Below are 26,528 nucleotides of genomic sequence, written 5' to 3' on the forward strand. Positions count from 1 at the left end.
TGGAGATATGCCACCACATCTTCCATCCAATTAAAGACATCAGAGACCAACTTTCAGCAGCTTATCAATAGTGAAATATATATTATCAGGTTTATTTGAAATAGGCCAAAAGGTTGAAAGATTATGACAGTGAGAGGTTGGGTGGATAATTTCTGACTGAGACCATGGTTGCAGAAACCACATTTTTATCAATACTAGGATATTTTTAAAAAAAATGAAATGAAATTCTGCCAGCCACATTTTTGGGGGTACAATTGCACATACAGTATTGATTTTAATTATATATTTGTCTGCAACTAGATTGCTTTGGTCCTGATTTTAGCCCTTACTTGGCAGTTTGCCTGGAATAATACAATGAAGATTACATTCAGACAAGAAAAATATTACCTAAGCACTTGCAGCAAATATTTGTGCTGGTAAAAGGGAGCCAGGGAAACTGCACAGCTTTCAGAAAGGATAATAAAAGTTCTTTTTCCTTTAGAAGTCATGATAATTAATCTTAAAACATTTTGAAAATTCTCACTTTGTGACAATATGACCCTGACAGTCACATTTTACTTCAGGTGTGTAATGTGGACCCCCTTACACAATAGATTGAAAAATAAAATTAAAATACACTTTTTAAACATTTATTTGTTGTTGTAAAACAATGACTTTGTTTTTCCCACTCAAGTCACAAAGAAAATGTAACTCTTTGAAAATGTAAATCAAGTAACCTTGAGAACAGAATTTTTTGATTTGAGAAAGATGTATGTAATATAATGCAAAAACTCCTCAAACCAACATTTTAGGAGAACCCAGAATAAAGCAGCTTATTTACAGTGATCAAACAATGCCCCTGAAGGCTGTAATTAAAGAACCTGTTGCCTTTGAAAGAATGTTTTCTGGACTGTTACTTTGTTCAATAAAAACCACATTTATATCTTTCATAAGCTCATCTCTAGTTTGACAATCTGTGTTATCAACCACCATGATCAGATCAAAGCAAGCACCACAATTGGTTCAATATCTTTTCCCTCCATCTTTCCTAAAATTTTAATCAGCCACACCACTATCCTCCCCAACATAAGCCCTTTATTTGATTTATTTCTCATTACAGGTACAAGAAGAACACTTTTGTATTAAAAACAGCAATATAAAATATAAATACAGTGAATGCCTGAGATGGAGGATATCATTCTTCATGTCAAGGCATCTGACAGTACCACTGAGATAAATACTTTATAATGCAAGGTGAAACAATAAAATATCTCAGTAATATGTCCCTTTTTCTTCCCAGCAGCTTGGAGCTCCATTGAGTGACTGCTCTGGGAGCGAACGCCTCACTGATGCTGATGGAAAGCGCGGCTCACAATCAGGCCCGTGGGTTAACAGCAGTAATGCATCACCGGGACGGAACTGCCTTTTGCCGCATGCCTCAGGGCAGTTTAGCACGGAGGGCCAGGGAGAGCAATGCAAACGAGACAAAAGACTTGACTAAGGTGGCACAAAGGATTATTCAGCAGGGGTAAAGCTCAAACTCGGGCTGGCTGACTTCCAGTCTCACAGCCGGTTTGCTACAGGGTGCTGCTAAGGGATACTTCCAAGTATCCCCCATTCTTTTTCCCTTTTTCTTTTCTTTTTTTTTTTTTTTTTTTTTTTTTAACAAAGACCAAGATTTTTTCCTAACAAAACCAAATTACTTTGGAGGCCAACACTAGGCATTGACTCCCTAGTCCCATGAGTTTGAATCCTTGAAGGAAAATATTCTCTCTTTCATGTCTCAGTAACACTCACTGAATTCATTGCAGCTGGCAGGCTGAGCTGTCTTTGAAAGAAGATCCAAAGAACCGGGGACCTGGCTGCTTAGTAGGGAGATGAAAGATCTCCCTACATCTCCTGAAAGAGTAGAACTTTGTCCCAATGTCCTTTTCCCAGTGTTCCTTTCCCCACTATTAAGTTGTCATCGGTTGCTCATATGGGTGCTGTCCCTACTGTCAGAGGTGAATGTTTCAGGGGCTGGCAAAATGGTTCTGCTTTCACTTAAAGGCTCCATCCCCTGGTGCAGCCATTCAGCCAGAATTACAATAGCCCATTCTCCCCTACAACATAGCTCAGCTGAAATCACAGTTTTATTAAGTCTGCTGAAGGCTCTCAAAGTAATATGAAGGGCATAATGGATCTATAATTAGTGCCAATAAAAAAAGATATCATTCTTTATGGGCATTATTTGAGGGCTAGCCAATTGTTCAGAGTTTATGCTCTTTGGCAAGAAAAGAGATCTATTTTAAAGTTTTAAGGAGGAGAGTTTTGCTTAATCATTTTAATCATTTTATGCTCTGATTAAGCAGAAGAAAAAGCAAACAATTTCTGATGGGGAGACATTAGGTGGCTTTTTTTCCCCAATCAAATACCTCCTGAGCAGCAAAGATGCACAGCAGCCTGCTGGATTTCCTCCACTTAAATAATCTAATGTCTTGTAGGGAAGAGGCTGGAAATCATGAACAACGACATGCAAAGAAGGAAGCATGCCCCAGCTTCTCTCTCTAGCCCCAGGCTGAGTGGCTGCAAACAGGATAAAACACCTGTGTGACTTTTATCCACCCCTCCCTTCCTTCCCCCAGAAGGTGCCCCAGTGAGAGCAAGTGAGCCCAGCTCCCCAATGCCCACACAGTGCTCTAGATGCCCGAGGATAGCAGTGGTCATGAAGGTGGTGTGAATTTGCCAAGTGACAGAGCAACTTATTGGGCTTTCAACAAACTCCTCTCTCTTTAACATATCCTAAGCAACAAAAATCTTCAGGTTTGATCAGTTTGGGACATAAATATTCCAGAAGACTTTATGCAAAGATGTGTCTTATCTACATCATACCTACTTAGACTGTGAAGGGTCTGATTTTTGGCAGCATGAAACCATCAAAAAACAAAAGCTGTTAAGATTTATCTCCTGCCATATAAAGCCAAATTTTAATGTCAAGTGCTTTAAGCCATTTCAGTCATAATGGATTAAAAAAAAATACTTCTGCAGTTTCTGATTTATTCTTTTCCTGATAAGCTTTATGGACTTTTTCTTTTTTAATAAATGCATTCTTCTGATTCTCATCAATCCAGAGGTTCACACACTGTATGTGGCAGCAGAGTTTTATGCACACAGCACCCACTATAATGGAAAGAGCAAGTGAAACCCCATCTCCCAATGAAACACTTTTGACTTTTTATTTGGGTTCACCCAAATGAGTCAGAATTACTACAGCAGTGAAGGCAATGCCCAAATGTGATTTTGAACTACATTAGTCACTGTTATAGCTGTTCATGATTTATTTTCTTTACTACATTAATTACTTTGAATTTAATATGTTTATTCACATATATGTTCAACAGAAAAACTACATTTTGTTGGACAAAGCTTAGGAAAGTGGTCCAATTGAGTTCCAGGATCAGATCAGAGTGTTGAGCACTTCACAGGTACAGTCCAGAACTGGAAACATGTTTATGCATCTTCCCCTACTGAGATCAGAGCATGAGGCCCCTTGTGTCATTACTGTATGTCCAAGGGAGCTAACCAGAAACAGTGGACCTGGACAAATGTCATGTTCCTTTATGAACAGATCACCAGGTACTTGAAGAAAAAGTCTTGTTACAAAAGCCCTGCAGCTCAGAAGCAGTGTGTGGTCATGGGCTTGTGTATCATGGGATGTTTATCCCAGGATCTTCCCTCCTATGCAATTTAACATAGTCGTCCCTTCATCTTTCCAGAGACTGAGTTATTGAAAATTATCTTGGTATTTTTATAAGCTTTTTATAGGTTGATGGGAAGGGAGACAGGGTCCCTCCTGGTGCAGACCTCCTCCTCACATCCCTGGAACCCAAGTGCAATGAAGCTGGGGAGCTCTCTGCTACGGGACATCAGCACACTGAGGGAGCTTCAGCAAGCCAAGACAAGGCCTGCATTGAGACACACCAGGCAACTTGGGTATTCTGCCTACCTCCTGTGCCATCCACAGGGAGGCCCAAAACTGAATGTCACAGAAACAAAATCCCCTCAAAGGAGATCCTCAAACCAGCTTCACCCTGAGTGCCAGCTACCCAGTGTCAGAATTTTCTCAATGTGTCTGGATGAGTCATTCCATTGAGGGAAGCAGTAGAACAAAATGAGCAATATTTGACCCATAAAAGGCAGGGTTTCTCACATCCACTGAAGAATGCTTTCTTTCTTGTTTAAAATAAAACAGGTATTTGAAGCAGCTTGAACAAAGGCAGCAGAGTTTCAGTGGCTTGTATTAATAGAGAAAATTTACCAATATGCTCCAACTATTGACCACAAAAGAGAATCCAAACTATCTGTTACTCTGGCTGTACTTAAGGCTCTTGCTCCAACTTGCTCAGTCAAGAGGAACAGAAACAACTGTATTCAGAGGAAACCACCCTCCCACTTTTTGATAATTTTGGCTTCTCTATCTTTAAAAAAAAGACACAAATTAGTAAGTGAAAACAATGTACCACAAGTTTCACCAATTTCATGTACAGTTCTCCCTTGACATGCACTCCACCGAGAATCCAACCAGTAAATGCAGAGAACATTTTTAATGATATTTCACCTCTAAGAAATACAGTCCTAATTATCTTTATCAAAGCTGTCTACTCTTGGCCTCTGTTTAAATTACTTGTTGCTTTATTAAGAAAAAGTAAGAAAAAGTAGCTTTATTAATCCTGAAGAGGCAGTTTGTTTTATTCATACTTATTACAGACTGCATAGCTTAGCCTTCATCAACTCATCAGCTTATCACACAAGGGAGCAGGATTCGTTCTCTCTAGGTTGGCTTAGAATGAGCAAAAAAATTCTACCCTCTGTGATCATTTTTGAGCTGTTATTGTTGAGAGATATTTCTTGTCTAAATTAGGACTCGGGGCAGCTGAGATTGGATAGATAAGGATTCCTTTTGTGTTCAGTTCACCTAGCTACTGTAACAGGGTTAATAAGACCTTTTGAACTCTGTTGATGGCCAGCAGACCCCATCACTTCCCTGAAATGCTTGCAGAAATGCGTGCTGGAAAGATGTCGTTTCCCAGTCACAGAAGCAGAGAGAGTGAAACCAAAACTGCAGAGACAGCGAGCGAATGTGGACACACATGGAACCATGAGTCATGTTGTTTATAGACCACCAAATGAGTTTTTAATTGGAACTATTCACCCAAAGGGCTTTGTTTGGCATTGCTTCTCATGCAGCTATCAGTGCGCACCAAACACCTCCCAGAGGAGGAATCCCAACCTGTCAATACTAAGAATCTTTAGATCTCTTAGGTGTGGAAGGACATTAACCAAGGATGTTCATGTGACCCCAACAGTTGCCTCTTCCCAGTATTTTCTCCCTGCACAGATCTGGCACTTTCCTGAACCTCAGAGACTGGAGTACCACAGCTACAGCACACTGCTTCACTGCATCCCCAGCCTGCAGAGGTGGAGGCTGCTGGCTTAGAGTTCCCTTCTCCTCAGAGAAGGAGCACAGAGTTTCCTAATGTTTTTGTAAAGGAGGGTATGTCCTGGAGCTGCAATTTACACAACACACACGCTGTTTTCAAATAACTGAACAGCATAGCAGAGCTGTTCTGAACTCTCCCTACACTCTGGCAAGTCCCAACCCCTGAAAAAATAGGGGAATACCATTACTGATGTATGTATTTAGGTGGGGCAAGAATGGGAAGACTGTGTGTAGGCTAATGACAACAAACACCAACAGAAGAGGTGCCTTGAGCGGTTCTTCATTTTTCACAATTAAAGCTGGCACTTTTTACTGTCCTGCCACTGGTTAAATTAAGCCTGCAAAATATTAAATTCAATTACCCATAAAATAATTATTTCAGTATTAAAACAGACATAATTTTTGCAACATAAAGATGAAAGCCCACACTTGCATGCTATCTGTAAAAATCAGTGGTCAGACAGCACTTACCTCACTAAGTATCAATATTTACTAAAATGTTCAAAGAAAGATATTTGATCAATCAAATCAATGGAGTTTCAGCATTTTAATTTTTTAGTAATATATTTTAATGGACTATTAAATTGTTATGTACTTCGGTCTGTACTGTAGTTCCTTTTTAATCAGTGCTGATTACCAAGTTATTTGTATCTGGCAGACTTGATTTCATTTTGTAATCATCCTTCCAATTCCCTTCAGAGATTCAACAGTACATTCCGATTTCTGTAGTTAAGACATTATATCTGCTGAGTCCAAAGCAACTGTTCTGAGAGGTACCTCTGGCATTTTCAGAACTACCATCTCCTTTCACCTGTGTTTCTGTTTTCAAACCAGGGATGACAATAATTTATCTGCTTCTGTCTGGACTTTTGAATATAATGATGAAAAGCATTTTGGAAGAACTCAGGTCTCTTACTAACACCCCACATTTCTGATGCTGGTGTAGGTGATAGCTGCAGGTTTGGTCTCTGACCATGCAGCCCCACACAGCTGGAGCCAAAGTGGAATAGGAACATGAGAGTGTGAATAAGCACCTCAAACCTTGACTATTCTACCTAAAGACAAACTGGTAAGGCTTCAACCAACCCCAAAGTCCAGGTGTAACATGAAAATCAGTGATATCATTCAAGGAAAATGTTTTCCTCTTCTTCATGCCAGGAACAGAGAGGTAAACAGAATCTTGAGAAAGGTGTCTAAATCATAGTATTCACTACCAACAGCAAAAGTTAAATTGCCCATAGCTTTTCTAGCTGAAAGTATTCCGTGTGGAAGCAGGGTCTATAAAGTCACATCCATTTGCAGTTTGGGGAACTACAGTTAAACACATCATATTCCATTAATATCAGCAGGAACATATTTATTTTTATAGGCCAGCAGAGAGACTAATGGTAGAGTGAGTGCACACAGCATATGTTTTCTACTTGCTCTCCACTGGGAACAGTAGCAGGCAGGCTTGGGTCTGAAAGGAGAGACCTAGATTGTATTTGGTGCAATATGGGTTGCAGAATGGACAGAGGAATTCTGCATAGAGGCAGAATGTTACCTTTCAGAGATGTTATCTTGTCAATGGCAAGTAAATTCCCACTCTGTCCCTGGAGCTTGACTTTGCAGCTTCTAATAAAAATACCTCACCACATAGAAGACGTCCATCCTCACAAAGCACTGCGCTTTCGTTATACTTCCAGAGGTACTGAAAATCTGTCAGGAACTGTAAGGCTAGCTTGCAAGTCCTATATTTGTAAAATCATTACACCTAAGTGCAGTGTGTGGAAAATGCTGCTTCCAATAGAGTAAACAGAGAGTTTCATCCCCACAGCACACAGAGCACCAGAGAAGAACAGTGAATCAGTTACACTGTGTTGTCTTATTATCACATATCTTGCTGTAGCCTTCTTTGGTTGGCTGCTACATCTTTGATATGACAGCTCTAATGGATGTAGTAGACCATTATTTACTCCACCTAAGTACACATGGCTAAGCTATGTTAAAAAACCTTGCCTTTATTTTTTTGGAGGGGGCGGGGGTGGGGTGGGTGGGTTGTGAAGAGGGGACTATACATTAACATTTACATATACAGAAATTCTTCCTAGTTTAAATTCTTACACAGGAAAATTAGGTATCCCTGGTGATTGATCAGTTTCAAGTGATCACATGTAATGCTATAACAATCGATCTTCTCCCTTACTGTCTGCAGGCTGTGCTGAGAATGGTTACAGATTCCTATGAAATCCCATTCCACAAAACCACTTAGCTGACTGGGCTGACTGTGCAGCCATTTGGGGACTATTACAATCAGTGCACAAGTGCTCAGATTTGGTCCCAGCAGCCACAGCAATAAACCCATATTCCCTGCTGGCAGACCTGCCATTACCCACACTGTGATTGCTGGTGTACTGCATGGGGTAAAAGAGATCAAAAGGTTGTTGCAGGGGCAGAGGGATCTGCCTGAGGAAGGACTAAAGAGTGGTTGTCCTAATGGAAGCTTGAAGTGCTCAAAGTGGCCTTTTCTCCTGTTTAGCAATAGAACAGGAGTTACTTCAGACTCTCTTTGAAGCACTAGTCTTGCAACAGAAAATGTAACATAAATCATAATGCAATCACAGAACAATGTGTTCACTCCAGCTGCCAAGCACAGAAGGGAGGAAAATATTCAGGAAAGATCTGACACAGACAGAGAGCTCAGGGAAGGAGGGAGAGAAAGGGAGTGAGGGCCTGGCCTGAGAAGACCTTTTGAAGCCCTGGATCCTGCAAACCTATCAGGCACTGAATGTCTTGAGCATCTCAATCTTCCTCTGAAGCAAGGAAGAAGAGGAACCCACAGAAGCCTACTACAGAACATTGGTATTTCTAGGTACTTGCAAATATTTTGGGGATATGCTGGCTGGGAGGGCAAGGAGCCAAGTAGAATATATCAATCTTGCTTGTTGTATAAACAAGAGGCTCATGCATGGCTGTCAGTGCTGCAGCTGCTGTGCTGGTGGAACACGTATGAGAACGGCTGAGAAGCCACCAGGAACAGAGGACAGGAAGAGGTGGTGCTGCTGAAGACCAAAAAAGCATCGGAGCAGCATGAGGGCTGTCACTTTTTAATATTCTCAGGTCTCTGGAGCACATACCACCCCCTTGCAAGGCTAGTCAACAGCTAATAGCCTTTTTCTTTCACATGTGAGGAATAGTTGCAGAATGGTCTGTGGGCTAACTCAACAGTATTTTTCTCCTCATGTGGAAAGGTTTAGACAGCAAATAGAATTAAAACCTGAAATATTCTGACTACAAAAATGTACTGGTATAAGTTTTACCATCCATGAGCAACAGGATGCAGACTGTACAAACTCAGAAACCTGCAGACAGCTAGGTTACCATCATTTTATCATAGCATTTTATGTGCATATATATATATACATACATATATATACACACACATTTCACAGTATTTTGTGTACACATATATACATATATGTATTCATACCTACATGTACAAAGGCATACAACTTGTTTTCATATCACTTCTGCTTCCTAGCTGCATGAAAGGAGATGAGTACAGTGGCTACTCCAGCTTCAAGAGGTGATCTTCTCTTTTTTAGTTTTAATTTTACTCTTCATCACTTAGGCCATAATTTTCTTATCAAGAACTTATTTGTCACAGCTGCCAGACCAGTTTAAAAGATATAACTTGAACAAGCCACAAAGCAAAGTTCAGAAAAAGAGTGTTTTTAAAAGTTTTTCTGGTAATTTATCTAAGTTTATTTCCCAGAACAATTTTTCTATACATCAGTATTATCCATAGGTATTTTCCAGAGCAGCCAGGATGGGCAATCAGGAGCACATGGACAGTGCACTACCATCAGATTCAGTATGACCTTTCCCATTTCCCCTCTGCCCAAAAAGGCTGTTGTCATTCCACAAAAAGAAAAATATGGCCCACACATACTGATTGCCAATCAGACTTTAGATGGCCACTTCCTCTCTCCTACAATGGAGCAGCATGGAAATATTTAAATTGATGTAAAGACAGATGTTGTGGATCCTGAAGTGGGTGCTTGGTTGAAGCTGAAGTAGACTTCAGCTCATTTCATGAAACCCTCTCTTTTTATTAATTGAACCCAAATTTTTCCCTTTCAGTGGCACAGAGGTAACTTTCTTTTTCTAGACTGATACATGGGCTTGGCCCAATATCTTCACTGTTATTGAACAAAGTCCATGCCCAAACCAAGAGTAGATTTTTCCCTTTAATGCAAGCCTCTTTACCACATTTTGAGTGTATTTTGTGCACAAACAGAGTACTAAAAACATCATAAAAACAGATTTGTAGCAGGAAAACCCTGGAAAATAAAATATTAGCCCTGTATTGCTCCTGTCCAGCTCATACCAATCCCTTTGCATTGTCGCACATTTGAAGTGCCTCTAAATACAAGACAGAATTTCAGGAAAATCTTATTGTCCTCCCTGGTTCTTTATTTCTGAGACAGAAGGCACCCCCAGAAGTTCAAGATGAGTTAAATCAATTAACCTCTGTGATGTGATTTGCAGTTGCTGGATTGATGGCTCTGTGTAAATGTAAAGCAAATTCATGTCTTATTCCAGTACTCTTTCCAGGATATGGTGAGGACTAACTACAGTTTCTTTTCCACTTCCAGAAAGAAGACCAAATGCACACTGCACCAAAGATACTTCCAAAGCCTTTGATAAAATACTCATTCTTCAGCTGGGAAACTGCTAGGAGACAGCTCCATGAGCATCCTTCCTATGCCTCCCCCACATTCCACGTTCCAGTCTGAAGGGTGACCTGATGTCAAACAAAGCCCTGCCAGAAAACACTCAATGCTCACCTTGACAATAGATGCCTGACTGGATTTGAAGGACTCTGGGAAGGGCTCTGATGTCCAGAGAATGAATGAACTTCTCCAGGGTAGAGGCCATGGTCGGCAGCACTGTAGTACTGTAGTGCGCTGTAGTGCGTGACACGTAAAGACCAGTGAAAAGCTCTCAAGGCAGCAACACCCTCAGCCTGGTGCATGCTGTGCTCGGGAGCTCCGCAGCAGAGGGGAGGAGTGGCATGGGAGGTACTTCTGCTTCCTTCCCTCCGTGGCTGCTTCCTCCCATGGGTGCAGCTGGAGTGGGGTGAGGCAGCTGGTGGCCCCCTCAGTGGTTCTGGCACCCACATCCACCAAGGGTCTGTGACAGGCTGGGAGGTTGCTGTGGGTACTGGGCTCCAAAGGGGAAAGGGGGATCTGCTGCAAAACTCCATTTCATCAGCAATAGTTATTGACCCTGTGAAAAGAAGATACTGAATATCAGCCCAGATATGGAAAAAAAATAGAGTGGGAAAAAACCCACAATATCTGGGTGAGGTGTTTTTTGGTTTTTTTTTTTTTTGGATGGGTTTTTTTCCCTCTTGGAACACAACAAAATAGTTTGGTGTTTGTTCAAAACCATAGATAGCCTTTGAAGAAAAGAAATGAAGCATTTTGCTGTCTTAAATATTTTATCTGGATTTAAGATATACAAATAGAATACAATTGCTTCTTCCTCTAAACAAACATTTAAACACAATTCTGTTTTGCAAAATAGTCAACATTTTCTTATGCTACCAATGATTTGTGGGAATTTGATTTTGAGGTGCTTCAGCTGGGAGGGAATTCTGAGACAGTACCAGGTGAAAACCAGACTGTGCTGGTGACAAACCTCCAGCACTGATCCCAGCTCTACCATTCTGAGCTTGATCAAGCACTATTGTTTCAGTAGGGCACTTCTCAAGAGCAAGGCCATAGCAAATAAGCAGCAGACTCAGATCGTAAGGAAAACTGAAGTGACTGTGATTTCATGTTTGTTGACATCTCCTGTCTCCCTGAGGGGTCAGGGAAAGTAGAAACATGACATTGTGACAAAACAGTGAGCAACCAGTTATTTTCAAAAAGCTTCCTAGCTTCATTTCCTCTATATGTAATATTTTTCAGGAGACAATATTACTCACATAATAAAAACTTTACAATTAAAACTCAGATTCTTAGAGTGGGGGCACTGGCTGTTGAGGTGCTAGGCTACCTATAGAGTCTGAAAAATTTGTTAACTTGGTCTTAACAAATATTTCTCCTGAGAATGCTAAATATCTTATAAGTGGGGAGTCTCCAGGTGCAGAACTCACTATTGCCAGTTGTTAATGCTGCAGGTGCTACAGGGAAGAGGAGTAACTGGACTTGGGATTTAGGAGTCAGAGTTACTAGTAAAACACATACTAGAAAATATGCACAGCCAACAACTCATCAACTATTTTAATGCAATACATTACTTTTTCTCCCATCCCAAGAAAACATACTTGAAATTACGCAAATGTAATTGATTTGAGAGAGAGCTGAGGAAAACACTTCTATTCAGTGGTAATCAAAAGACCCATATGGTAAAAAGCTGGTTCTTACAAGCACAAAACAGTGAAAAGTGTGAGTGGTTTCAGTTATTTCAGTGGGACATTTTTGTATTTTTTAAGATTTTGTGTGCAGCTCTAGCAATTCAAAGCCAACTTTCTTGGTATATGCTCCCAAGGTTGTCAGGTGTTCTGCCAATGCCAGCAGCTGGGCTTTACCTGTACACATTGTTTTGATCAATGAATAAAGAGCCCCTAAGGCCATTTCTGTAGTTCCTCAATTCACTTGTATTTGGCTCTTCACTTTGGTGAGACTGCCAGGAACAACACCACAAAAGAGCATTTAATATGAATGGCAAACACATACACAAATTAATAAATGTTTTCAAAACTGCTTGAATCCAACAAAACAAATGCACAAAAATACATGAATTTCACACAAGAAAAATCCAGAACAAAACCTGGTTTCTGTTGTTGAATCCAGTAGCCCAACAGCATGGAGAAGGCAGCTGCAAATTTGTGCTCCCATGGCCAACAAGCAGCATGTGTTTCCAATAGGCACAGACACACGGATGTATACAGCACCTATACACATAAATACACTGCCAGACACAAATCAACCTATATAAAACCTGCAAGCCCCAGTGGCCTCATCCTGCTCACTTGTTCTGGCTGATTGATGTATTAGTAGGAAATACACACTTATGTGTTTATGCAGTGGGGATCCCTCTAGCAGCTGAACTTAGGCACTGTCCACCCAGTGGCCTCTGATCCTGCTGCCACTGGGACATGCAAGCAGCTCTGAAGGCCCAGAGCCTCTGTAATGTGCATGGGAATACCCTGGAAATACCTTTGGGGTTCCCCCAGCCACTGTTATTCCTCTGTGCTTTGTGTGTGCAGAAACCAGACTTTTATCAACAACCTAACAAAACCAGCCATCTTAGCTACAATGGAGGAACTAGAAATGCACTTGTCTGAAATTGCAATTTAAATCAGGAATGCTACCCACTGGTCATATGCATATGTTAGAGTCCCTAGATCTGCTAATACATAGACTGGTAAATGAGAATCACTGGCCTGCTCTTCCAAATGCTCCACAGGAGATTTTCCAGTTTGAGGTGTATGGACAAGTGCAGAGGAAAATAATTTGCCATCTCCAAACCATCCCTGATCTAGGAATGAGAGATCATCAGATTGTCATCATGGACTGATGGTAATAAGGGACCCTTTGGGGAAGTTTTCATATTGCAGATTAAATTCTTAGGAGGATCTTGACTAAGAAAAATTCCTTTTGTTTTGTCCAGTTTCAATATTGAATATTTGTACAAGCGGCTGAAATAAATATATTCTGTACTGAGAAGAGACAATATCTGACCCTGTTTTCCCATATGGAAAGAACAGAGATCACAAACCTCCCCTTACCCCTTCTTCAGTTCTAAGTTATGGCATTCTTCATAAAGAACCTATCAGGACCTCAGTGTTACCTCTGCCCTTTGTGAACCTACAGGTACGATCAGCTTGACCACTCCATCTCCACCATCTGCCAGCCATGGGGTGAAGGTCAAGTTGCACAGCCCAACCCACAACAGCCAAAGTGACTGTGAGACCTCATGTAGCCACGGTGTTGGCAGCTCCAGCTGCTCTGGAGGGTGAACACAAACAGGGACACATATCTACCCAAGTGGAAAAGCCCTGCTTATCCCCCAAGAAGGTGGCCAAGAACCAGCTCCAGGGGAATGGGACTGAAAAATAGCAGTCAGCTAATTCGGAAGGATAGACACATAGACAAAACACAGAACTTTGAAAACTATATCCAGGAATATTTTTCTACCTTGCTGATGGGCTTAATTATTATTTTCCAGAAAGGCAGTAAAATGTTCCAAGTTTCCAATGAAAATCAGTTCTAAACCTGTGAAGGTTTGCAATATTTTTTGAGCTCAGACCATTTGTTAGATAAATGTGGCCATTAGTTGAGCTGGTTGAAAAGAAACTTTAAAACAATCCTGTAAATATGAAACTAGGCATTATGTCTACAGGAATATATGCACCATTTATTGAACTTAAAAACATAAGAAAAATGTATTTGATATAGCTGGCAGAACAGTAATTCCAAAGAGGAAAATGTTTTAGGGAAACTCAGAACAGATAGGACCTGGGAGACAGGTGTGAGGGAAGCTCATATGGAATGGTTACACTATCTTTTGAATCAAATTCAGGATACTGCAGGAAGTTCAGTACATGTGAAAATTTTTTTTCCAGTGTAACGTTGTCATGGTTTAGGAATTATATTCTCCAATTTAGTACTCCCACTAAAAAAAGTGAGTGATGCCTCCTCTCCCTTCCCTCCAATTGGAGGAACAAAAGGCAAAGTTCACAGGCTGAGGAAAGAACAATAAGTATATTGTTTAAAAATACAGTATATTGTTTAACAATAAGTATATTGAAAGAACAATAAGTATATTGGAAACAGCAATGAGATAAGAAAATGAACAGTAACAGCAGCAAAATTAATAATAAAAGTAAACAAAAGAGAGAGTGATTCACATGTAAAAATTCTCACCACAGAGCATGTGACAATAAACAATACCAAATGGCCCCCCTGCCATGATTTTTTTGACCAGAAGGAACCCCTTCTCCTTGGAAGCAGAGGTCCATTTTCCCCTCCCCTGGCAATGATGTGAGGTGATATAGAATAACCTCAGTGTTCTAGCCATGGCCCTTACTGGCTACTGTAAAAAAATGAGCCCTGTCCTGGCCGAAACCAGGAAAAAGGTGAAACTCCACCTGCCATTAAAAATAGTCAGACTAAGCTGTAAGGAATCCTCCCTTGACACAGGTGCACTGAGCTGTGAAATAATCTCCCAAGGGAACACTGGACTCCTGGAATGTTTAAGCCTTGACTAAATAAAGGACTCTATGACACCATCAAGAATAATTCTGATAAAGAGAGGGAGAGAGGTCGTCTATTCCTATGGGTGGTTAGCTGTATTTCTACCCTTCATTTATAGGAATCTACTGTCTCAATACCTAAGTCAGGTGAACAGTATTATATTTAATTGTTCCAGAGGTGAACTGAGTATTAAAAGAAGCTGCAGAGACTTTCAGGAGCTATGGTATTCCTCTGCTAACCCACACTGGATCTGGTAATACCAGCTGTGTTTCATACAACCCACCCAAGAAGCACAACACTGGCCTGACAGACGTGCCCTTCCAATGGCCCTTGTGATGTAAAATGATGGTTTCATCTTGAACAAACTATCCCCAGCATGAGAAAAAATCTAATCCCTACAATGGCACACACGGATTGTTCACAGAGAGACAGAGGCTGAATTGGCTGAAACATGAACTGTTGTAACACGAGTTACAACATGATGGGTGGGTCTTTGTGTAAAAGTTTTTTCTGCCACTTCAGTATGTATAGGTGATAGGATTTATTGCCCAGTAAAGCCAAAGGTGATCATCTCATAAGCACTGAAATAATTCTATCCAAAGAAACCTAACTTTTTTAGCCTAATATTTAGGTTACTTATCCTCCAGCACCTGCAACAATTGCTTCTAAGTTTACCTGAAAATAGAAAGCATTCATTGTTCAGAATATTTCACTGACCCCAGAAAGCTGTTTTGGGTTTTTTTTCCTTTTTTTTTCCAACATTTTTTCTTCCATGGACAACTGCTGCTCACACACCCCTTAGGATGAGTGAATTTGTGTAGAGGACTTTTCAAATCTACAGACAGAGGCAGATCTTGCTGGAAATTAAACTTAAGAGCCATGTTAAAAAGCAAGGATCATTACCCACAGAATTTTATATTACATCACCATCAGCTGAAGTCCACAGATAGAGATAAAATCTGCCTTTCTGAAAATAAAATCTTGCTCTGCTCCAAGTTTTTGCACTTGGTATCAAAACGATTGTGTTGAAACTCTAATGCCTTCACAAAGCAGGTGGTCACTCTTGTGAATTGTGGTGGCTCCTGGCTCTAAAATCTCAGAACATTTTAGTGCCCTGTGATTTTATTTTGAGCTTTCCTTTACATTTTCAGGAACTCTGTTTTGGGTTCTTTGACATTTCCTTACAGTTTGACAGAGAGATCTTAGACATGCTCTTCGTATGAAATTTAAATAGCTTAGCAGGTATGAACAAAAGGCTGTTAGTAAAAGCTCTTGAGCCCACAGGGTTATTTGCCAGTGTTTGACTCCAGTGAACATTCTATCGAAGAACCAGGATCCCCCAGTGATTTTAAAAGAACTGAAGCAGATGTACACACATTACATTGTGAAAAATAGTAAGTTTTTAGCTGACTTTTTATGGACCGAACAATAATAACCTGTGGGTATTTTCATTTTATTGAGCAATTCTGTACCTGCCAGAGTCAGAAAGATCTTTTCATTGATTTTAATAGAAGCTGGAGTAGATTCTTAATAAGGAAGACTTACGGCTTTCAGCTGGCTGTGGCTTCGTGTAGAAACACCTTGCTTATAACGGCATTTCAAGTTAGAGTCTTGCAAAGAATATTGACGTGAAGTTTTCCAAAGTTTCTTCAACAAAGAGTAATAGCTCTGTATACTCCAGTAAATTATAGAAAATATATCTCCAGAAATCTCTGCCCAGCTGTTTGGTAAGTGTGATAAGAATCATGGTCTTAATGAATGCATTTAAAGTGTTAGCACCATGGACGTATTGAACACTAAAACCCCCTGAAATGTTCGAGTGCTGCAAAGGCTCTGCCAATGCTTTGTTCAATCACAGAGAAAAAGGACACTATTTGAGGTTTCTAAGCTCTGTGCTAGTATAGACTCAAAGCTAAAAATAGCCTTGAGAGTATAGAGTCTCAAGCTAAAAACATCTACTGACAGGTATTAATGGTACTTGTCTTTATAAATGTATTAAGATGATTGATACTGAAGTGTTTATAAAGCATTTTGAAGATAAAGCAGAATGCAAATGCTTAATACAGTAGGAGTTCCAATACAAATAGGCACCTGCCAAAATGACTGTTTATACAAAATGAGCCATGCAGGCGATCCTCAGCCAGTGTTACCACTTTTTATATGACAGCACAGAATATGAACTCACTCTTCTGATGGAAATATTTATTGATCTGTGCATTGCATCAAACTACAAAATCTATTCAGGCAGCCTCAGTGTTCCAATGGCTAAGCAAATATTAAAAATATTTGGGTTTTATCTTCCATACTCAGTTTGGGGGTACCATTTTGCTTGAGTAGACTCAAGAGCAGAGAGCAGAGTAGAGCAAGAGTAGAGAGCAGAGAACTTACAACATAACCAAGGCTACATGGAAAATCTATGGCAAAGCCATGGTCTTGAGTCCTGATCCCTAAAGCTTCTCAATAAGAATTTTTACTCTTTCTAAAAGTGAAGGAATTTTACTCTCTGTAAAAAAAAAAAGAAAAAGTCAAACCCATACTCCCAAGTCTACACCCAAACCAGTCAATTTCATTATCTGTCTGGTTTATATGCATTATTGGCTTTTTTTTTTTTTTTTTTTTTTTTTTTTTTTTTTTTTTTGTGGGGAAAGAAAAATTATGGGCGGGACTTAAATAAAAACACATCCTACAGCTTTAGGAATAAGTATGGATCTATTAAAGATGGAGAAGAGATTTTGGCAGTAAAAATTACTTGAGCTATCTTCAAATTACAGAAAGTGTTTTGAAATATGTTTGGCATTCCTTCAGTGTGTTTTTGACAGCTGGAAACACGCTGGAGAAATTTTTGAATTAATTTCAAATATCACTCTCTCCTTTTGTGATTTCTTGAGTGGAGTGGGCTGTAATTTATTTTTAAAGAGGCAATGTAGGTTTATAGATGTGTTAAAGGAATCCAAAATAATCTTTTTGCACCCTGTCACTGTTCAAAGAAAAGGACACTGTATTAATTTAAATATATTTGTGAAAGATTGCTTCCCCCAATGGAATTTACACAGCTACTTTCATTAATTATTCCTGAAGTTTCACCTATCAGCTGTCAATTTTCCACAGAAGGGAAGAAAAAGAGTTTGACTTTTCCTGACAGCAAAGAGCTTTAACAGAACTATAATGAAAACTGACATCTCACACTCCTTACTTCCCCAATGTCTATACTACCAGAAGAAAGAGCACTAATAACTCCTCTTTATGGAATCATTAAAAACACAGTTTAGTCTAAACAGCTGGTAAAAGAAATCAACAAAACATTTAGTTTAATAACTGTTACCTTGAATGTTTTTTCATCCTCTATATTTATCTTAAAAGACAGACTTGTCTAACTTTTAAGTTAATGATGAATTGGTGGCACTGAATGTATTTGCTCATTTTTATTGAAACTGAAATACTAGCTGTCATTTTAAAATGTATAAAAACCCAAGCTTGCTCCTTTCCTTTCCTTTCCTTTCCTTTCCTTTCCTTTCCTTTCCTTTCCTTTCCTTTCCTTTCCTTTCCTTTCCTTTCCTTTCCTTTCCTTTCCTTTCCTTTCCTTTCCTTTCCTTTCCTTTCCTTTCCTTTCCTTTCCTTTCCTTTCCTTTCCTTTCCTTTCCTTTCCTTTCTTTTTTCTTTCTTTTTTTCTTTTTCTTTTTCCCTTTCTTTTTCTTTTTTTCTTTTTCTTTTTTTTTCATCATTAGTGAGAGCCTTTCTAAAAGGTCCACAGAAAGATAGCCCATCAACACACAATTTTATTTGCCCAGTTTTAGAAACAGCTTTAGAAAGCTGGAGAACAAACTTAAATGTAATTACTTCTATTCTGTGTATGAACCTGAATCTAAAAGTAAATTGTTTCTGCAGGAAAAATGTGTTTCATTAAAGAATAAAGGCTTCATATAAAATGCACTTAACACTTGCCAACATATCAGTGAAATTGATTATAATTTCCTACCTTTTCCAAGGCCTTGATATTACCCTGCTGCAGGACATTTTGGTTTTCATTATAATTCACCATATGAAAACTCAGATGTATTTGCTGCCTCAGTGCTCTGCATCTATGCTCTTGTTCCAGGTGTCCCTAGCTTTTTCTTAAGGAGAAGCAGTATAAAGGTATCAGTGATTGGTGGACTTCTTTCTTGGAGTCTTTTTTGGGTTTTCTTTTTGGTTTGGTTTTTTGCTTGTTTTGCTATTGTGTTTTCTGTTTTGGGTTTTGTTGGTTTTTTGCTTGCTTTTAATTAAATACACAGGCAAATTGAACATAGATGAAGGAATTTGGCAAAGTCTAAGAAAGCTGTGGGAAAAGTAAGATCTGACATAAAGAGTTTAAAGGTTCCTTTTATTTGAAGAGGCAGCCAGACTCTTGGGCTGGCACCTGCCAGAGTTTCAGTCTGTGGGAGAAGATAGTGCCCAGGGAGTTCTCAGTCTGCCCTCATGATTCCTTACCCCTAGGGATGGTGGAATGAAAGCTGTATTTGGTCCAGCTGAGATGAGATTTGTCTGCATTTCATTACAAGCACAAATAAAACAAGTTGTTTCTTTTGTGTTTCTGTCATATGTTTTTTTGTTTACTTATCAGCCATTTTTTTCATGGCTTCAGAAATGGGTCTCAGCTTCCATCCTCTACCTCACCCAAGGGATGGCTGCTAGCCAGCATCTTTTCCAGTCCTACAGTCATCATTCTTATGGTAGTCTGTGATGAGCACATCACACACATTGTGAGAAGATAACCCTCATGAGAGACTCGTTTGGGAAATCTGCTGGAACACAAATATGTTCCTTTATCAAAATGGTCAATAAGCCCATCTTCCCACCTGGGGAGGAGGAAAGAGCAAAGGGGTTTTTCCCCAAAACAACCTATAAAAAGGCAAAAAACCTTTTTTTACTTGAAGAACCCATAGGTAGAATTTAATTTAACTTTATTTTTTTTGTGTGTATTTTAGCCCTGACCTATTAAAATACTCAGTCCAGAAGGTTCACCAAGCGAAATAAATCTCATTACTTCTCATGTAAAATGATAACTTACTGGGTAGAACACACTGCATCCATTTCTTCTTGTAGGCAGCTTTGCATTGCAGTATGAAACATATGTTGTGATGCAGCCAATGCTCTTTCACCTTGCCCTTCTCCACAAACTTCATGTAAATTATCTAAGATTTCAAACGGTCTGTAAGGAAACATCCTGGGGCTCTCAATTTGGAGTATAAGTCCTTCTGCCAGCCTTTCATCTTGATTTCAGTTTGTTGCATGTACATTTATTTGACATCCAAGAGCATTTGTGACCCTTGGGCATCTCGTTCAATGTGTTTCTAGCACATGTTCCCTGCAGTTGGACCCTTCTCCTCTCCTCCTTTTTTCCCTTCACCACACTGCTGGAGACTCCTGAGCTTGGGGATGCTGAGAGCCTGTGGGGCACTACAGCATCCTGGACCTTTCAGTGCTGAGCATGATGTGAGATTTAACACACAGCCAGCATGAATAGAGAGATACATTTTGAAAAATTAAAGTCTGCATGTCCCTCTACATCTCTCTGAGCAAAGTATCTGTAAGTGTTCTTGTAGAATTATGTCAACAAATTAATTCAGACTTGCCAAGGGTAGAGGATGAAATCTACAAAACCTTCCCACTAAAGTCCATTTTACAAACAATGTATTTTGTTAACTTCTTCTTTTCTGAATTCTGGTGTCTGCTCACCAACAAAATCCACCTATTCAATATGGCTGAAGACGAGCTTGCCAAGAAAGATTCAATATATCATATGAGAGAAGGTACTTTAAAAAGGGGAAAATAACATCCAATCTGAAAACTTAAACTCTTCCTAGAAGAGAGAGTAACATGAAATCAAAGTAAGCAGTCACAGGAAAAAATCCAAGACAACACAAAACAAAACAAACAAACAAACAAAAAACCCACCAAACCAAACCAAGAAACAATATCAAAGTCCAAAATAAGCCAGCCCCAATACTGAAAAAAAAAAAAAAAGCTAAAGAAAATTTGCTGTTTGGTTTAACACACAGTTGAGGATGCTTCCTTCCTAAACCCAGCAGGTAACCAGAGCCCCTATCCCATCCAAGCCTGCCCTATGATAGGAACTTATCATGAGCTATTCCCTGGCTTGGACAGGAGCAAAAAGAGCAATCAGCTCAAAAGATGTTTGTAGCTTGGGGTGCAGCATCCCATTTTGGGCAGTTATGTTTTTCCCAGAGCATTGTATTTCTGAACATTGAAATTAATTTGAGTACATAAAATGTTATTTTCTACCCCCAGACTCTGTGTTCTAACCCAGTCCCATGTCAAAGAGACAGGAGCATATCTCCCAGCTTCCATGTGGACACCAGCAACAAAAATGTTGTTGAAAGATGGGTGTGGGAAAGTAATTTTTGCCATACCCCCTTGACTAGTTAATTTTAAAGTTTCCTTTGAAAATCACTTCACAGTAGCACATTTCAGGAGCTGCCATGACAGAAAGTCAGTTACACATACACACTGGATTACGTGCATCCAGATATTCCTGTTTCCCTTATGACCTAGGATCTTCTGTGGCATTAACCAAGCTACCCCCATACATTGCTGGGTGAATCTTTTTTAAATTAAACACACCTAAATATATAATTTACCAATGCTCTTCCTGCGTTGTTTCATGTTTTTTACAGCCCACTGATCTTTAAAGACTTGGAGACACCTTTAGAGAATTGGAAGAGGGAAGGATTTTTCACCTCCTCCCCAACCCAGAAAAGCACTCAGAGGAAAAAAAAAAACCAGTTGCAGTTGTTTCATTTTGGAATTAAGTCATTGTCATCCTGCCTAAATCACTCAGCAGATTTTGAGTGACATCCAGCAAGAAGCCTGCTTTCAGAGGTGTCAGCTGACCTCAGGTGAAGGTGGGAGGTATTGGTTCAGCTACTTAGTGTAAATTAGGAACTACCTGTTGAAAATTGTTTCTGCTGAAAAATTGAAATGTGTTATAGAGATAATACCATGTTCCATTCATGTTTGGTTTGCTTCTGCCTGTGCTGAGTAAAAAAAATCTGTGAAAACAAGAATTAAAAGAAACCAAACTAAAACAACAAAATCGAGCAACATATATGATGTCCTGTTTGTTGCTGGATTCCAGTTTACAAAGGCCATTGGAAGAAGAGGAAAAATCAGGTAAGAGTATAGAATCTAGTCTGAAAAGCACACAGGCTTGAAATGAGATGATTACCTGTCTTCCTTAAAGATTTGTGTGCCTGTGATAATTTCAGAATAGGTACCTTCTGGCAAACTCAAATGAGCAAGATCAGGACATCATGGTGCAGTGAGGAGTTAATTTCTTAAAAGTGAAGGCATGGAAAATGCAGACTTGTATGCGTATATCAACAAAATAATTGTCACATTCTAGTCTCTGTTTTTCCCAGGATTATCTGATAACTTTATTTTTATTTTGCTATGCTAGACTGTAAACTAAGATCAACTTGCAGGGCATGTGTCCCCCCCAATCCAATTTTCACAATTTTTCCCAAATGCCAGGTCAAGTAGGACTCTGAAGATATTTGTTTATCAAGTTGGCTTCTGTTTTCAGGACACTCAGAATTCTTCTCACTCTCTGAAATCTTTACTGTGGCTCCCTGGAGGACACAGTAAAGCACTCGCCCCTCAGAATGCTCTCCCAAAAAATCCTCTCCACTCTCAACCCCAATCTCTGATGTTGCTTGTCTCAGTAAAAATTTTCTTCTTCTAAGAAACGAAAATTTTATATATATATACACACACATATATATAACTATGCTAGAAAAACAAGCATCAAAAAAAAGCCTGCACAGTAGCATTTTTCTGTCACTTAGCAGTGAGGTAGGGGCTGAGACCACCCCTGTGAAATCTCACCTGAGCTATAACTTCCTGTCACATTTACTTTACTTTTCATTTGTTGCTTTTCCTCAGAACCAAGATGAATGGCCATGTTTGATGTTGTAGCATTGTTTACCTTTTCTTGGTCAGCATCAACACATATGGTATCACAAAAATTGCACCTTGTGGCCTTCAAGGCAGACTGACTCCAGAAATGTAGTCAGGTCCATAGGTCATCAAATTAGTCATGTGACGAGATTCTCAAGTTTCTTTTTTCTCAAGTTTCTTGTCTGTGCTAAACCTGGTTTAGTGGCATTATTATTTTTCTAATATTTCACAATACCTCTGCAGAAATGTACTTTATTGAAGGATCTGCTCACTTAAATTTCCCATTTCTTTCTCCTTGGCACTGTCCCTTGCTCAGCATCTTTTATCCTCAGAGGCCTAAATCAATTGTTCAACCTCCCTTGACCACAAATATGACATTTACTCAATATCTGAAACTTTTTCACTGACTGAAGCAGTCAAGATTTTTATATCCTTCCATATATTTCACAACTGCATGCTTTTTGGGAAGTTCCAGTCTTGTCTAGATTTTTATATTTTCTATCCTGCCAATTCTTACATCCAAAGCCAGAGTTTTCTATGCTGTTGCCAAATAAAGGGGGAACAAGATTCCTATCTTTGTGCTGATCCCAGTCAGTTCACTATTTTCTTCTCTGTTTCTTGCACAAAGTTTATAAATCCCCCACTACAAAAGATAAAGGCCTATTCCTCAGGCCTCTGTCTGCTGTGGTCACCCCCTGAATATTCTATAGGACTCATCATACTTGTCCCTGCTACCTTTAATCCATATACCAACAGTTGTATTTAAGGACAGAGGCTGCTGCAGGCTGTGATTCTGACTCCTTAAAGGACTATCATCTTAGAAGGGGTCTGTGTAAAGCAAGGCTATTATTTGAAGTAAACAAAGTGCCTGAAAGGAAGGCACACTGAAGTAGAAACAAAGCCTGCACTTCTTCCCTGTTTTTTAAAAGAAATTTTTAAAAGCCTTTGCCACAGACAAAACCACACAGTTATTTTCTCACAGCTGTAATTGCAGCTCACTGTCACACTAGCTGAACCACCTCTTCTGGCTGGAGGAGAAATATTAGAAGAACCTATAATGTGCCTAGTGCTTTTAGATTCTATTTTATCCTCACCCCTGAAGAAGTCTGACCTATGAGAATTGCTGCTGTACGTCTAACTGCAAGGTAAGCTGGAAACCTTGATCATTTCAGGAGATGAAAGCAAGCAGCAACTTTTTATACAGTTTAAACTGCACCAACTGAAGCTTCAATGATAGATTTTGTGCAACAGAAAAGGTTGCAGCATCATCACAGCTTTCTATGATTTCCACCTAATTTGAAATGAATGCATACACACCTTGAGCAGAGGGTTTCAAGCATTTTCAGTACACAGAGGCAATTTTGCAATGTTAGTCTGGATTATCAGTGCGTTTCATAACAACTTCACCCTGAAAGCAAGGAAAAAGGCTACAGCACCAGGTTCCATGTGAAAGATAGTTCAGACCATGGTCCAGATAGGCTATTTATTGTACCTGTTCATTGATACAGCAAGTGGGTCAGAAAGACTAACAAAATATTAAGCAGTTTAATATCCTTGATCATCAACAAACTGTAATTTCACCTGTTGGGATTTAAGCAAGATAAATATCTTCCAAACTTTTCTGAAACTTACAGTTCGACTTTATGGCTACTATGAATAACCAACTCACTCTGGTTATCTTGAGAGAGAAACCCCAAAGATACTGTAATCTTTGGTTTCATGTTTATTATCAGAATGCAAAGAGACATTCACTTTCTTCAGCATTTCAGGACTGCAAAATACTGCGTCGTTTCAGATACTATTCTAGAAGATTAAACACACAAAAGAAAGACAAAAGTTTTGCACTGAGAAATGGAAAGAGCTCACACTGGTTTGCACCTGGCAGGAAAATGCAGAGATATTATCACAGTTTGGAGGTACTGCGTTTTGCCAGATGCCATTTCCGTGCTCATTACCGAACAGTTTCAGGATACTCCAAAGCTTGCAAGAAATATCAGGTTTTGCTTCCATGTCCAGTTGACAGACGTTTTTGCTGATTATTTTTTTTTTTTTTAACATACAGCTCTTTTTTTGTCTTTTACTTAGAGGAGGTTTGAAAAAAATCTCTGAGCATACAGGGATTTAAAATATATCTTGATGTAATTTGTGAAGTAAGGGACTATTTTCTGACCCAGATGGAAGCTAGAAGGCATTACAAAAGACTATTGAAATCAAGCTGTTGTATCTCAACAAGGCACAAAAACATCTGTTCTTTGTTGGCCAAGACACAGTTAATAAACATTATTATTAGGTAAGCATTCTGTTGTGCCTGTCATCATATGTACTCTGCATAAATTAGGACACTAAACACAACAGCAGGGAAAGAATTAATTTCTGAGAAGCGTGGGACAAAATAACATTTATGCCTGTCAACCACCACCACAATCTCACATCATCCTTTTAGAAAGACTTCAAGAGAAAAACATCCAGGAAGCTTAAAATAATTTAGAAATGTTTCTCTATTCTCAGTATCTCAATGTTTGCTCAAACAGAGGCCCCAGTTAAAAAAATTAACAAATGTTATTCTGCAGAAAGTTGAAGGAAAATTTATGGGACTAAACATCTGCATATTCTGAAAGTCTCATCCTCAGTACACACAATCTGATCCCAACAGTTTATTCAACCCTAGAAAGTAATGACATAGGTGAATATTCACAGATACCCTTGACTATCCTGGATTTGCAGAGGTTACAAGATCTTTGACTGTTTAACAAAGACCACTAGCAATAAATCACCACAAAGGTTCTTTTGTGAGATTAGGATCACTTTACTCAATTCAGACCTCTACGTGACACAGGAAAGTACAGCAGAAAATGAGTTACTTTTCTTTTCAGTACAGAGCAGAGCACTATAAAAGCAGCTTTTACATTTATTTCAAGATCTCAGGGTTTCTTCTGACACTGTAGCAGAGTGAAGTTTAAAAGAGGTCCTTTATACAGTCATTTGTCAGTCCAGGTGGCCTGGCCATGTAATGATTCTGCCACGTTTTTTCTCAGGCTGTCCCTTCCTTGTGCTTTAACATTTCAATTCACACTCGAGGCTCAATGACAAAGTACTTGCCTACCATTGCTTCCCCAGTGTGCTTTTTTTAGACCTTTGGTTTTGGAAATTGTTAATCAGTTTGAAAGAGCACACTCCTGCAGTAGCCTTGGCTTTCATGTTTCTGGAAGGAATATTCTGTTTTTTAATGTAGAATAGCATAAACTAAGTAAATATATTAACTGGGCAACTTCCAAAAATAAATAAATCCCATATGCTGAAGATACTAAGCTTCAAGCTTCAAACTCCTGTGTCAGTGACTGTTTTCTAGGAAGGCAAAGCATCTCTCCAAGTTGTTTCCCAATGGCATCATTTACCCGGGAAGCAGGAAATGTAAATACTAGGATCTCATCAAACAGCTGGGGTCTGATCTCTCAGGACCCAGATAAAAGGTCAAAATCTGAGTCTCCTCACACTTCTTTCTGCTGGAGTTAGGTCACCATAAACAGTGAAGCCAGACTCAGAAGGCTAAAAGAAAAAAGAAAGAAAGCCTCACACTATAGAGGGTGCTGAGGTTTGGTACTTATTACATCTCAATGACATGGCTCAAAACAATTCCAAACATGTCCGTGTTTGACGCCTTTTGTGGTTCTTCAGTGTTGAATTCTAAGGTCTGGTTATTCTGGGAAAATTCAGATAATTTCAACACATCCTAAAATTACCTCTTTGATTATCAGCCTATAGAAAATGAACCAAAGCCATCCAAGGGACTCACAGAATTTCTTCCACTAACAGAGCAGGACACTGAAGTCATCACTTCTCAGTTTTAGAGCAAAGAATAACTT

At 39.3% G+C, this 26,528-nt stretch overlaps 1 protein-coding gene across 1 annotated transcript in view; it reads right to left on the reverse strand.

Annotated features, from left to right (window-relative positions):
• The window catches only part of THEMIS (thymocyte selection associated), a 75,845-nt gene extending 65,374 nt beyond the window's left edge, over nt 1–10,471 (reverse strand). Inside the window, exon 1 of the mRNA XM_058835962.1 lies at nt 10,288–10,471. Coding sequence (XP_058691945.1) covers nt 10,288–10,378 — 91 coding nt within the window. The 5' untranslated portion in view covers nt 10,379–10,471. The remainder of the gene's footprint in view (nt 1–10,287) is intronic.
• Nucleotides 10,472–26,528: the final 16,057 nt, after the last annotated feature.

This window comes from Poecile atricapillus, chromosome 3, assembly GCF_030490865.1.
Source record: "Poecile atricapillus isolate bPoeAtr1 chromosome 3, bPoeAtr1.hap1, whole genome shotgun sequence".
Classification (NCBI taxonomy): domain Eukaryota; kingdom Metazoa; phylum Chordata; class Aves; order Passeriformes; family Paridae; genus Poecile; species Poecile atricapillus.